Here is a 15,471-nt window from a genome sequence, read left to right on the forward strand (position 1 = left end):
GTTAGCATTATCAGTATTTACATTAACAGATATACCTACAAGTTTGAGCCTACAGTTTAAAAGGGAATGAGTCTGCATCTTTCAGTATCCAAAGAACATTTTAAAATTGAGAAATATATGTTAATTACAAAAAAAAATATTTTTAATTGTATATTTTATATAGGGATACCAAAAAGTTGAGCCTTCATAAAATGAAAAGCATGGAACTTCTTTCGACTAAAAAAACGCACCTTGAAATAAGGCTTAAAACACTAACTACTATCCCTTCTGCGTGTACTTACGCTGACCATAAAGCAGTGGATGAAGATGTAAGTAATTCACTGATAATTCTAACTTGGTTTTATTTTTGTATGTCAAAAATATGTGAATTCATGCATAAATGCGTAAAAAGCATATAATGATGCAGTTGTACTTTATAACAGCATTCATTGACCTCAAGAAATATTCTGAATATTCCCATTTAAATGTGATTCCAATCTTAGATAACTTTATTTTTAAGAGGTATGGACAACTTTCATTCTACCAAATAAAAAGATGTTGACTTCTTCTTGCGATAAGAGTCCTGGGATGTAAAATACAGTTAATTCATTTCTGCGAACTTCCAGCGACGCAGTTCTATTACTTGTTGACTCCTGTTTTTCTGAATCATCAGCATAGTGTATATGGCACATTTGAGTACTTAACAAAAGATTTTTGAGACCTTCATATCTTGTAAAAATACTAAATAATAATTTTTTTTAGACTCCAAAAATTCTAGTCCTCACAAAGCAAAATTTTCTTTGCTTTTCAATGTGTTTATGTCCCCTGAGGAAAGAAAAGATGAGAAAACCACTGAAAATCTGCAGGTGTTCATCAGAAATATTAATGTATATATTTGCATAGAAATAATTAAGGAATAATTAATGAAATACATTTATATGAGGTTGTTTTCACACGTAGTGGGTGACTGGCCTTGATCCAAGAGATTCCCTCTGGTCTGAATTTTGTAAAACATGGTTGTGGTTCATATAGCTGTCTCTTCCTGGAGCAAATGTAATTGTGATATATATAGCTCTTAATTCTTAATTTGATGAAGTGTCTTGATAATACTTTCTGCTTATTGTGATTTGTCTTGAAAGGGGAAAATTGTGTGCATTGGGACCAAACTCGTGATGCCTTATCTTGGGAACTTTTAAGTCTAATGGCATTTTTGGACTGCTGTCAGCTAATGTGGAAGGAACACTGCTTCCCACAGTAGCACATGGGTTAAGGCAGTGAAGAAGTAGCTTAAACTTCAGAACAGATAACACTTATCTGTAGAGTGAAGTTCAGAAAATACTGAAAAATTAACAACACCTGGTTATGCTTAATACTTGTTGTGGTTTATACTTAACATTTGATTATTTGTAGACTTTGAGGAAGATTTTTCATCGTCTTAGGTTTGAGAGAAGAGGTTATCTGCAGCAAATGATGGCACTGAGGGGAATTGGGTATCATCATGGATCTATGTCTGCTAAGCAAAGACAAGTAGTGGAGATGCTTTTCAGACTGGGATACATGAAGGTTGGTGAATTGGTATCAATTTTTTTTTTTTTAAATCTTAGTTTCTCCATGTATTTAATCTTGAAATATAGTGTACCTTTCCCTAGTGGTAAAATATGTTGCATTTACACATTAAGTGCCACAGCCTTTTTCTCATCCTTTGCCTTTATGTTTCCCCTCAATTCAGTAAAGGATGGAGATTCTTGTTAGTCCTCCTTTTGTTGCTAATGTATTTATAGAAACATTTTTTGTCTTTCACTGCAGCAGCCAACCAAATGTGCTTTAGTTAAATGAAGTCTATAGGTTTATTATATATTGTACTGTCTTCATGAAATATTTCAATTTGTGTTCAATTCCAATATTATTGCCATTTATTATTTATTTCAATTTTCATAATAGATATGGTATAACTTTCAGGATAAAAAAGTTTAATATGCAGATGTAATAACTATATGAATTACACTAAACAGTAAAATTCTTTTATGTTCATAGCTCTGTTAAATTCACCAAATTAAAGCATGATAGATGAGAAATTATAGCATTATATGAGAAATTAAAGCAAAATATGAGAAATTATAGTAGAATTCCTGTTGATTTAAGTTGAATATTACAGCTGTTGTTTTTTTTCTTAAACTCGTGTTCTATATTTTATAGGTAGTCACAGCTACTTCATCTCTTGCTCTAGGAATCAACATGCCATGTAAATCTGTTGTCTTTGTTGAAGATTCTGTCTTTTTAGATGCCTTAAATTACAGACAGGTATGGAAATAAAACACCCACTTTTATTACAAGAACAGTATACAGGTGTACTACAGTGTGTAGTCAAAAGACCTATTTCAGCAATTCAAAGATTACAATTGCTGAGTGAAGTAAAGGCATATATTTGGCTTTTAGTTATGGAAGCTGGAAAAACAAAAGCTGTTTGGTTCTAGCCAGGGTTTTACAAAATGAAAAATACACTCTAAGAACATACAGTGGGATTGTAATGATGAAAGGAAAGATTGTTGACTGGATTAATGGGGACATTTGAGTTCTTTCTGTCTTGGCACTCCACAATGCACAACAGCAGTGTGGAGGTGAGATTGCAAGTGCAATAAAGCAGGATGTTTCTACTCACGGCACAACTTGGTGGGTTGAGAGACTCTAACCTCTTCATCAGCACCTGTTTCCTGCTCCTGTGCTACTTTTCAAACCAGTATTCATGAAATACTGCCAGTTTGCCTCAGGATCAAGAGGCCGTATAGGCCACGTACAGTTGATGGCATCACCTAGCTCTCAGTGTCAGTGTGAGTGGATCTGTAGAATATCTGGACCTATGTGCATCTCCCTTCTGCTGCACATATATATATATGGCTCCAGCTTTATCACATCATCTGGTACAAGGGGCAGGTCCCTGCTATGGACCAGACAAAGGATAGGTGATCCAAGCAAGAGAATACACCCTTAGGAAGGTTCTCCCTGCTCTTTTTTTATATTCTCTGCTCTTTATTCATTCTGAGACTACCTCTGCTCCAAATCTACTCAGAAATTATTCAGAACTAAATGTAACTTGAAAACAAAGCTGGTGTATAGATATAAATAAAGTTAAAATTTACCTTGAAGAAAAATAAGTGTTAAAATGACATTTGAGAGAATGTAAGTATCCTGGCCAGCGTTTAGGTCTTCCATTAAATTTGGAAGTTCATATTAAAAAAAGTAAAGAAACATACCACTTTTGTAAACCAGCTAGATTTGAGGTACAACCTATTTTGCACACATTATTTTAATAATTCTGCATAAATGCTTTATTAAGACTGTATAGATGTTATATACAAGTTAGGTATTTTTATTTAAAAATTAATAATGTTATTGTATTAATAATATGAGTAATGAATATTTTATTCTTAGATGTCAGGGCGTGCTGGAAGACGGGGACAAGATATGATTGGAAATGTGTTCTTCTATGACATCCCACTGCCCAAAGTTGAAAGACTTATCAAATCCAATGTACCTCAGTTGAAAGGCCAATTTCCTCTGACTATTTCCTTAATATTGAGACTCATGCTGTTGGCTGCGAAGGCTGATGACAAAGCAGATGCTAGAGCAAAGGTTTAATATGTTTTTTCTTAACTTCAATATAATTAAATAATGGTTCCTTAACATGAGCAGAAAGTTATGCACTTCACAAGTAAACAGCCTGCCCCAAATGAAATGGTATACTGTGCTATAACTGCTTCTAGTACCTGTGCCATCTTCTCCACAGTATTCTACTGTCTATTGTCATGCATTTATTCTTTGCAATAAATTTTGTCATCAGAAAGAATGCTACTAGCAGGAAGGTAATTTTATTAGCTTTTGTTCTATGCAGTATTTGCATTAAACTTGAGAATCAGCAAGTCTTCCAATATTTAAAATTTTAGTTGTATTTGAAGAAAAGATGAGAACATATATTTCCATAGGGAAGATAGGTGCTATGAAGTGCTACCTCTGTTGAAACAATGAGGAAATTCTATGTATTGCTAACTTGTTTAAATACACATACTAACTATCTGTAATCAAAGATTTCTTATTCTTGCCATTTAATGCAGTGATTTAAGTAAACAACCTATAAAGATTACAAATTAGTCAGAGATCTCCTCTTGTAAGTGTTAAGGAACTCTTACCTCCAGATGATCTGATTTTTACATCCACTTCAGCATATAGACATTTATTTTTGAGAACTCACTGAATGAATTCAGACATAAGTCAAGAATTCTTAAGATAACAATGAAGATTGGTAAACTTCTGTGTTCAATATTTATTATGTTCAAAAGGTATTATAGTGAAAGGAGTAATTTCAAAACTTCCTGGGTTTAGTTTAATGATACTTAAATCCTTGTCTTTTAGATCTCTGTATGAATTTAATGTAATTAACTTTACAAACCCCAGCATACATTTTGAAAATGAGCGTACATTTGACAGAGGATAGACTTTTTCACGAACATTTCCAAGACTTAGGCATTCAATTTACATAAAATTTAAATAACCTCTACATAGCATTTTTTATCCTGAAAACCAATTGATGAAACAAAGCATAAAAGCTGGATATTCATTTTTTTCTTGTTACAATATCAACATTCCTTTGGATTTCTGATTTCTGGGTTTTTTTACTTTCTTTTTCCTTTTATTTGACCAGGCTTTGTCAGTGTTGAAGCATTCACTGATGTCATTCAGAAAAGAAAGATATGCTGAAATATTAAAAATTTATTTTGTGTTTTCCTTGCAATTTCTTATCAAAGAGGTATGTTTCGACTTGTTCCCATAAAGGATAGCTTTTCTTAAATCTACAGATTCTTATTTGTTTATATTTGCATGCTTTAATTTAAAGAACCATATACTTTTTATTTCATAGCAATAGGCTATTTCTTTCTGTTACAAATTTAAGGAAACAGATAAAATTCTAAAGTCTTAAGTCTGAGGTTAATTCTGAGCTACTTATGTTATGGAATAAATTCATTATGGTATGGTCTATAAGATTACAAATAGATTAGGGAAGTTAGAGTTGTGCATTTATGTTATGTATGAAAATGCATGCATGTGAAATGATAGGAGTTTAAGACATACTAAGGATGACATGATTTCCAAAGCAAAAGTTTAGGAAGTAGATCTTAGATAAGACTGAAAATTAGTTGTACGTCTCTCCATAGTAATAGTTTTAAGTTTGATGGATACCATTTTGGAAAACTTTCATGCATGACTCCATTTTGGCTTACAGCTGAGGACTACAGGCAGTAAGTGATTACATTAACAAACCATCTGTGCCCAGGTTTCCCAGTCCTGCTCCTAGTATGATTCCTGCCTCCTCTTCTGGGTGTCTGCTGTTTTTGAGATGAGGGGTCTGATGCTTTTGTTGAAGAGAAGAATCCGATCAATGTGCAGGAGTTCAGTAATGTTTCCAAAAAGTTACAGTTAGCATAAGAACTGGACAAAGCCTGGCCCACACACCTAGTATCCTGTCTCCAATAATTAGTGTATTAAAAAAAAGACAACCGTATGATGATTCTCTGAATACTCCATACTTGCTTACAAGGCATAATGCAGAGTGATTGCTGACAGGAGAGCTGTCCTGGAATTTAGAGTCTTTAAAGGAGTTTTATTCCATGAGCTTGTCCTCCAGCTTTTTAAAACTATATAAGCTTCTAGCATCCAAACATCTTGCAGCAAAACATTTGACAGAACACTGCTTGCTGGGCTTTTATCTGGTCAAATATTTAGGTTAATAGTTTTCTCTTTAATGCACATTGCATCAGGCCTTACTTTGATGACTGTGTGCATGTTTCATTTGCAACATGATCTAAATCTATAAGGTCAAAATCTATAGTTGCAGAAATTTTTGCCTTTCACTGTAAATTCAATAGTCTCAATAGGTACCTATACATTAGGCTGAAAGACTGTTTTGAATATCACAATTGTATATTTTTGTTGTATCTAATTTCATCTTTTACAACTAAGCCCTTTTTTTTGCTTTCAAATTAAATAGGGCTACTTGGATCAAGAATGTAACCCCATAGGATTTGCTGGACTTGTGACACACTTGTACTATCATGAACCTTCAAATTTCATTTTAGTGAGCTTTCTTGTGAAAGGTTTATTGCACAAATTGTGCCAGCCAATTAAAGGTAAATAATACTCCATGCATGTTAATTGCAATCTATGGCAGGCTCTGTAACCTTGATGACACTGGGTGTCTTCTTGCTGCTGCTACCTTTTGCTAGCCTCACCTTCATCTTCAGATCCTTGACCTCTGCCTCTACACACTCTGCGTATGCTTATATTTCTGTCTGAGAAAGCCAAGGCACACATCTGGCAATGCTGGTATCATGAACTTATCTTTGCTGTTTGTGAAACATTCTGGTGAGGTAAGAAGTAATGCCATACATAGAAAAATGAATAATTCTGACTCCAGAGTAAGATTTGAGTTCTATCTATGAAATAAAATGGATGACTACTCTGAATATCAACAAATGAAAAAAGTAAGTACTACTAATGTCTCATTATCTGAGTTAAATCTATTCTGTGCACTGAGATATGGTACAATATGTTAACACATAGGAATACAGTAATGATTTGTACATACTATTAGTTGCTTAATTATCTACTATGATCTACTACTATCTATTTTGTATCTCATGAGTTGACCTTTATTCAACATAGTTTTGCAAAACCTCTGTCCTGACAGCTGTTATGACAAGACGAAAAGCTGTTATGTCAAAGAAACTCCTGAATGGGAGTTTTTTATTGTAAGCAAAAAAAAAACAAACCACATAATTTTTTCTTTACACTTTCATATTTAACCTAAGCACTTTCTGTTTTGACATAGGCTCAACTGTTTTCTCAGAAGATGTCATGGAAAAGCTAGTTCTCATTCTAGCAAACTTATTTGGAAGAAATTATCTTCCAGCATGCTCAATGGAATACAAACGCAAATTTTCCCAGTCAAAGGTAGAGAAAGCATTTGTCTTTACTGTAACTTGTGTTGTGTACCATTTCAAACAACTTGTTTCCTTTTCTCAGTTAGACTGGTGTCCTTATGCATGTACAGTGGCCTGGTGCTGCCCACCCAGACGCTCTCTTATTCCTCCATCTCAGCAGGCTGTGGGAGAAAATAGTATGGAGGAGCTCAAGCTCATGGGTCGAGACAAGAAACAGGGAGATTGCTTACCAGTTATGATCAAGGGCACACCAGCCTTAACTCATGGAAAATGAAATCAATTTGCTGCCAATTAAAATGGATTTTGGTAGTGAGAAACAAAAAATAAAAATTTCAGCACCACCTTCCCCTGCCTCTGTAATCCCCAGGCTCAACTTTACTCGTTCATTCCTGACTCCTTTACCTCTCCCTCACCCCAAGTAGTGCATGGCTGATAGGAAATGAGAAATAAGCTGTGGTCCATTCTTAACAGCTCTCTCTGTCACTCATTCCTCATCCATGTCACCCCTGCTCCAGTGTGAGTCCTGTCTGTGGGCTGCAGTCCTTCAGGATAAACCTGCTCCATTATGGGTTCTCCACGGGCTCTAGTTCTTTCAGAAAACATTCAGTGGCTCTGGTGTGGGGTTCTTCACAAACTGCGGTGTGGGTATCTGCTCTGGCATGGTCCTCTCCACAGAAATGGCCACAAGGAAATCTCTGCTCCACTGTGCTCTCCTCTATAGGCTGCAAGGGAATCTCTGCTTCATTACCTGGAGCACCTCCTCCCCCTTCTCATTCTGCTAGTTTTGTCTCCATCTAGGGAGCTGAAGCTTTTTGTGACACATAGCAGTGATCCAGAAGGACACCAGCATGCTCTGTGGTATATGACAGTGTAGGCTTAAGGCTTTTTCAAAAAATGGGACAGTATTAGTAGGATGAGCATTACCATTAGTTCTACACAAAATTAACTCACCATGGGTGCAGGCAGGGAAGTGAAACATTTATAAGGTGCTCCTGTTGGCTCTTCTATGCAAGGCCTTAAAATGTTGGAGAACACACCTATGGCTGGAACAACAGAAGAAACTTCTTCTGTATTAAACTGTTTATGTGGCCAGTTTCCAGCAAGCATTACAAGAGAAAAAATGTTATTTATTTCTGAGAAGTGGTTAGTCATGTAGGAGGGATTACAGGACTGTTGTGGCTAATGGCAGCCATCAGTCTGTCATTTTGGTAGGGAAACCTGTTGAACACCAAGACAGACAAAACAAGATCTGAGAAAGGCAGCCCTTCAAAAGGCCACTTATAGTTAGATAGAAACATCTTTAGTAAAGCTGTTTGCCAAGTACCCTGTAAGGAATTTTACACTTACTGTTTATCTTCCATGCCTTTTCTCCTTGAAATTCACGTTCATCTTTAAGGTCTGTTAATTCCAAATGTCCAGGCAGTCTGACAAGCTGGGTAAAGTTTGAAATTGCACTCTTTCTTTCTTTATATCAGTATGCTATGTGTGTACTAATATTTTATGTATGGACCAATGTAGAACTGACACTTTTGGACAAATTACCTACATTAAGCAATGAACTGCATGTTATTTAAGGTCTTCCTAGAAGATCTACCAGAAGACTTTGCAGATGCTTTAAATGAATACAACACCAAAGTACAGGAAAATTTTGCTCATTTTCTTCTGACAACTGCCAAGCTGGCTGATATGGAACAAGAATACAAACTTCCACTGTCAAAGACAGGTATGAAGTAAAAAATTAATGCATGTTTATAATTTGTGAAATTGTATTAGGAAGATAAGGTTAATTATCATGTTGTAAAGAAAAAACTTATGGCTTGAGATACAGTAATAAAGAGCTACAATTTCTATTTCACTTTTGTTTTACAAGTATTACTGATTAATTTGTATGTGGCAGAAGTTTTGTACAGAGAAAGGATCATTTTAGTTGCTATTCTTCCATTATTCTGTAGGGGAAAAAACCAAAGGGACTATAAAAGAAAAAAAAACTAAGTAAAATTATTGAATAAAAGCCTTTTTATCTGATCATCAGTGCATTTGCAGATCCTCAAATACCTAGAATACTTCAATTGCTTTCAGAATCTTACCAAAGATTAGATTTTCAACATCTGAACAGCCTTAAGTATCCATTAAAGAACATCACTTTTTTTTTAAATCAACTGAGTTATTTATGCCAATAAGTGATATTCAATAAGAAAAGCAATATGAAAAGGCAGGCAAATTACCAAGCAATATAGATTGCCATTGTATGAAAAATATTTAACTACTCCATAATCTCAAGTTATTTCCTGGAAGACAGATATAAAAGCAATGTAATATACCACTATCCCATTGCCTAGCTCCTCTAAAAACACATGCCTTCAAAAATGCTATTTTTGCAATAAGAAAGCACTTCAAATATAGGACATCCTTTATTCTATTCTTCAACGTAAGACAGAATAAAAGATGATGGTAAACTAAGTCTTCTAATGGTAATATTGCCTTTATTTTTGTCATAACTTTTGGCTACAGATGAGTCAAGAAGAAAGGTTTAAGTTGCAAGGGGGGAGACTGAGACAGTAATTCTTACCATTAGAAAGCTCTTTCTTATACACTATAATCAGCTACACAGAAGTTCTTATGAACAAAATAAACAAAGATCTATCAAGAAGGATTTAAGTTTGGAACATTAACTCTATTTCCTGTCACTATCTACTGCACTGAAAACTTACCACTTTCAAACTAGATTGCTGAAAAGGGGTTTGTGTCTCAGTAGCTTATGTTGTATATGAAATGTCTTGTCTAGACTTTACATCTCAGAATTGGCACGGCTCTGAACTAGCATCTTATTTGATGGACAACACCAAAAGCATATCTGCCATCTCACCTTTTGCATGTTTATCTGGAGTGGTTGATAATGATCTATTTCATGGGGACATCATTAATAAAGTAAGTTATTTTTTCATGGGGGCCAGAATTTTATTGGAGTTCAATAAAGTATTTGTTTAATCACAATCTTCTTCCCTCTGTCTAATATGATGGCACTATTTGCAAGTGTCACTCTTTAGGAGAAATAATTCAAAAAGTGTCAAAAAATAAATCTCCAGCACCAAGTAGCACCACATTGTCACAGTGCAAAAATCACAGAATAGATGGATGCAGGAAAAAAAACTGTAAATATTTTGCTTTCTTACAAGGTCTCCATTGCTTTTGACTCTCAGACAAGTAAAATACTCTAAAATTTCAAACCATATCCCCACTTTGTTTTCTCCATGTGAGGAGTTTTCATTTTTGTTTTTAAATCAACCACACAGCAGGCTCAAGGATCCTAGCAAATGGATGCAGTATGGCATTGATTGCTTTGTAACTAGAATTTGTTAGATAGCACATGAGTTAGCTTAATTCTAATATACACCAACATATTTACTGTCAACTTGCATTTTCCTGTGTTATTCTACATGGGCTTTGCAGTATTAGGGAGTTAACACAACTCATAATTCTGTAATAGTAAAAAATTAAATTCCTACAACTGGGGATTTGAAATTCACCTTCATCTTTAAAATGTTCCATGTTTAAGTGTAATTAATGAATTCAAAGCACCAATGAGTCTTAATAGATGATGTATGCATATGGAAAAATCCTAATCTAAAACTCAAGAGAAATAAAGTTGCCTAGTCAAACTTTATATTACTCAGAACACTCCATAGCTGCAAGAGCAGTTTAAATCGCATCACTAACAAACTCTCTCCTGTGTCTATAGACTAGATGTACTTGTGCAGATTTTTGGAGTGGATTAGAACTGTGGAACTTTTCAGCTGTGGGTCTAAAGGTGTAGGTTTGACAAAATAGGCATATAAACAAAACCACAGTATCTATTAAATAAATTTTTTGGGTTTAGGCTGTCTTACGTTCTCTTGGAGTTAATGTCAGAAACTGCCCCCTGCTTGATTTGAACAAGTATGATAATCAGGGAAGGAGGAGGCCACTCAATGCATATGCACTGGACTTTTATAAGCACGGTTCGTTGACTGCATTGACAACTGATAACTGGTATGTACTACCATTTATAAAACTGTTAAACATTACAATATGGTACACAAGTTCATCTTTTTGATTTTAAAGCCTTCTCCCTCCAGACCTTAGGGATGAAATAGCTGTTAAATGTGATTAGATTAGTTGAATGTTTTAATAGGAATAAACCAAACTGAAGTCTAATGGCAATTGCTGTAAAATATTATCCGGCTATTCAAAATAGGACCATAAGTGGGAAGTCTTGACTTCAGCAACACGAGTCATTTTGACAGGCTCTTCAGAACATTTTTTATTTAATCAAGCTTTTTTTCACAATGAAAAAAAAGAGTCCCTGAAATGAGGAAGTCCAATGCAGTAGACCAGAAGATGGTAACACAGGAGCAGAGAGATGTAAAAAGCTTGGTCAAATAATACAGAAACAGAATAATGAGTGAATGAATGATCAGTGTCAAAAGATACAGGCATCCAAAATACAAGCTTGGACAAAATTTGTCAGTAATTTGGTATTTGTATTAGGGTTGCTTCAAAACTTACCCTTTTCCTAATTTTTACTAAGCATTTAGCAACTTGGCCTGATAAATCCATCATACTAGGATTTCTCTTTAAAGGAAACAAAAGCAAAACCAATGCACAACCATACACAAAAAAACCTCTTTGCCCAAGCTGGCCAACCACTGCCATATGGAATCATATTTTCATGTTTAAGTCCATGGTACATGCAGTCTTCCTCTCTTCTTTTTGCCTGGATCACTTACACTGCAGTTTTTCCAAAACTGGAGTTTTGATCTTTACTTTTAGGTTGTCTTGCCTGTATCTTTTAACTCTGTTCATTCATTCACTTTTAATCTGTTTCTGTATTATTCTACCAAGCTTTTGACATCTCTCTGCTCCTGTGTTACCATCTTCTGGACTACTGAATTGGACATCCTCATTTCAGGGACTTCCCTGTTCTTCACTGTGAAGAAAACCTTGATTACATAAAAACCCCCTGAAAGTTCTGACAAGCCAGTCAAGCTCTTACACTTGATACAGCTCCTAACAAATAATCTTTGACACTCTTTCACCTCCTAATTAAGCAATGTATGCACTGCATTAGTCGTCTTCTCAGAAGCTAAATTTGAGATTTTCTTTATTTTGCTCTTACCGTTTACAGTTCTGTTGTCCTCTTCAAACTTTTAGAGATGCACTTGTTAAATGTTATGTGTAATTTTTATCATTATTGATTTTGCCTTTCTTTGATCCTCACTGGCCTTCTGTAACCTCATTCATTAAATCCATCTCTCTATAAAGTAATGTCTAGCTTTCAGTTCTTAATGAAGCCATTCACATTTTTATTTCCAACCTTGGCTCAAAAAAGCTCAACCACAAGCTCCCTCTCTCAGCTCCTCTTATCAAGTATCTTAAGTATCATCATGCTCATAGCCAGTAACTTTTGAGTAAGAGAATACTATCTCACCCTGGGGGTGCTGTTGGGAGCATAGAATATTATCTGCTTTTTGTAAACTCTTCAAAGCAGATTCTAATCAAAATAATTAGAATACACATTCCATGCACTGTTATGGTTACAATAGGAGAGTTTGGCATTAATGCCACATTATCAAGATACATGGAAATATACCAATTATAGTATCACATTTTTTGATTCTGTCAAGCTGATCTAGTAAAATATGTCCATGCCCATAGCAGGGGAGTTGGGACTATAGAATCTTAGAATGGCCTGGGTTGAAAGGGACCTTAAAGATCATCTAGGTCAAACCCCCCTGCCATGGGCAGGGACACTTTCCACTAGACCAGGTTGCTCAAAGCCCCGTCCAACCCGGCATTGAACACCTCCAAGGATGAGACATCCACAGCTTCTCTGGACAGTCTGTTCCAGTGCCTCACCACCCTCGGAGTAAAGAATTTCTTCCTAACATCTAATCGAAACCTACCCTTTTTCAGTTTGAAGCCATTCCCCCTTGTCCTATCGCTACAGTTCCTGGCGAACAGTCCCCCTCTGTCTTCCCTGTAGCCAGCCCCCTTCAGATACTGGAAGGTTGCTAGGAGGTCTCCATGTGACCTTCTCTTCTCCAGGCTGAAGCGCCCCGATTCTCCCAGGCTGTCTTCACAGGGGAGGTGCTCTAGTCCTCTTATCAATTTCGTGGCCCTCCTCTGGACTTGCTCCAACAGTTCTATTTCCTTCTTATGTTGGGGACCCCAGAAATGAATGCAGTACTCCAGGTGTGGTCTCACAAGAACAGAGCACTAGGGCAGAATCCCCTCCCTTGACCTGCTGGCCACGCTACTTTTGATGCAGGCCAGGATAAAACTGGCTCTCAGGGCTGCAAGCGCACATTGGTGGGTCATGTTGAGTTTTCATCAACCATCACCCTCCCAAGTCCTTATCCGCATGGCAGCCCTCAAATCCATTCTCTGCCCAGCCGGGATTTGTGCTTGGGACTGCCCTGACCCAGGTGATCAACCAGATGATCTTTAAAGGTCCCTTCCAGCCCAAACCTTTCTATAATTCTAGTATTTCGACACAATATTGATTGTATTAAAAAAAAAAAGTGCTATTCTCAATTACTAGAAACTGAGTTTATTAAGTTCTTTTTTAGTAATCAGTGGTCCTTTTTGCAAAATATAGGATCTTCCTCATTGGTAGAAAGCTTACACAATCTCCTGCTCAGTTTAGCCAGTAGGTTCATCTGAAGTATAGTGTTCCAGTTTAGCTTGTGACAGGTTAGTTATTCCAATACTTGAAACCATGTTCCGAAGGTAATCTTAATAAATTATCTTTTCTAATATTACTCATGAGTCTTGTATGTTTAATATAATTATAGAAACATTAGCCTCTGCAGCATTATTATTTTAAGCTTATATTTTTTCTGCACTGATCCTAATGAACTAATGTCAGTGTTAAGAGGTCATGCCATGTGCTCTCTGCATCCTTACCCAACCTACATTACTGGGTTTATTAAAGGTGAAACAGTTATAGTGCATATTCATTTGATTATTTCTTTTTATTTCTTCAGGTTAAATGAAGGAGATGCTTACTACGCCCTCAAAGATTTTTCACTCCTCATTAAGTCTGTTGGGTATGATAAACTTGTGCTTTTTAAAATACAATATATATTTCATTTTAAAAGCAACTTAAAATGGAACAATGATCTTTTCTTTTTTTTTTTAAACCAGAACAAGTCTGAGTGAACTATGTGATGATCCAAATGATAATGTTCTACTGGCATTTAAACAACTGGGCGAAAAATATGAAGAGAAACTGAAGCGTATTACTTAAAAAAAAAACCCAAAGCAGCAGATATTCTTACTACACAGATACCAGCCTTTAGGTTAGAAAATTACTAGATCGGAGTTACCAAGTAAAATTTCAGAATAAAGCTTTAGTTAATAATCAGTACTAGTAATAAAAAGTTTACTTTAGGAAGTTAACCTTTACCAATTGACATTTTAGCAGCTCTAATGTCAACCAAATAATTTTTTTAATAGATTACAAAACTAAGTAATTATACATTATCAGTTGCACTTTTTTTTCAGGCAGTGGCATACATGTTAAGATAGCTTTCAGATATGTACTGAACAAATGTCACAGTTCTGACAGCTGGTGAGATTAGCCTCTCAGTAGGACGGTATTAGAAACTTTCAGCTCCTTTATGAAGGATGTTCAGCAATCATAAAATAAATTGTTCTGTTTTCCAAGGTTTCTATTAAATCATGAATAGTAGTATCTTCATGAACTATTATAAAAGCTTTTAAACTGGTCTGCGGGTTTAGTGTACAAAATTTTAAACAGATAGAGGGTTTTATACGAGAACATGTAAGTTTGATTAATAAAAAGTTCCAACTACATTGCTTCATTTTGCACCTCTTTAAGAGTTAGAAAGATCCAGGACACTTATGGCATACTCGTCAAGTAATCTGTGTAATACAGATCATTGAGTTTAGTAAAATATGCTTTCTAACTAATTTTCTTGGTGTTTCTTTTTTTGGGGGTTGTTTTGGGTTTTTTTCTGGGAAGAGCAAAGTTTTCAGCAGTATTTTCATACAAATGCTTCAGTTTAACACTACCTTTTCATCTACCTGTAATCTGAAAATATATTCACACACACATACCTATGTTTAGATAACATAGGAAAGTGAGGCTTTGACAACAATCCTCATTGTCATGTAGAATTTTATAATGACCAAGGGAGTGATGTACGTTATTCTCTACTGATAATTAGCAGACATGCACTAAGGACAACTCTGAATCCCATGATTTATTCGAATTGGCTCTAGTGTTCATCCAGGATCACTGACTCCCCTGGTTCTGGACAGGTTAGGGTGAATTTTTGCAGTAGCCAGGAGTGGGCATGGCTAGGACATGAAGGTTATTCTATACTACCTCACGTTGAAAAGAAGTAATATTCTAAAAACTTCATAAAGTTTGGGATTAACCCTAGCTCATTAGGAATTTTTTTTCAATGTAGCAGAAAAAAAACATTTTCTACAA

At 35.5% G+C, this 15,471-nt stretch overlaps 1 protein-coding gene across 3 annotated transcripts in view; it reads left to right on the forward strand.

Moving 5' to 3' along the window:
• The window catches only part of LOC113964454 (probable ATP-dependent RNA helicase DDX60), a 43,738-nt gene extending 28,852 nt beyond the window's left edge, over window positions 1–14,886 (forward strand). For all 3 annotated transcript variants that reach the window (XM_027676761.1, XM_027676762.1, XM_027676760.1), the window contains 12 exons: window positions 164–308; window positions 1,390–1,542; window positions 2,176–2,280; window positions 3,409–3,609; window positions 4,676–4,780; window positions 6,020–6,158; window positions 6,860–6,981; window positions 8,547–8,694; window positions 9,757–9,899; window positions 10,849–11,000; window positions 13,997–14,059; window positions 14,157–14,886. In XM_027676761.1, the coding sequence (XP_027532562.1) occupies window positions 164–308; window positions 1,390–1,542; window positions 2,176–2,280; window positions 3,409–3,609; window positions 4,676–4,780; window positions 6,020–6,158; window positions 6,860–6,981; window positions 8,547–8,694; window positions 9,757–9,899; window positions 10,849–11,000; window positions 13,997–14,059; window positions 14,157–14,259 (1,579 nt within the window). In that variant the 3' untranslated portion in view covers window positions 14,260–14,886. The remainder of the gene's footprint in view (window positions 1–163; window positions 309–1,389; window positions 1,543–2,175; window positions 2,281–3,408; window positions 3,610–4,675; window positions 4,781–6,019; window positions 6,159–6,859; window positions 6,982–8,546; window positions 8,695–9,756; window positions 9,900–10,848; window positions 11,001–13,996; window positions 14,060–14,156) is intronic.
• Window positions 14,887–15,471: the final 585 nt, after the last annotated feature.

This window comes from Neopelma chrysocephalum, unplaced genomic scaffold (assembly GCF_003984885.1).
Source record: "Neopelma chrysocephalum unplaced genomic scaffold, ASM398488v2 Primary Assembly neopelma1_42, whole genome shotgun sequence".
NCBI lineage: Eukaryota > Metazoa > Chordata > Aves > Passeriformes > Pipridae > Neopelma > Neopelma chrysocephalum.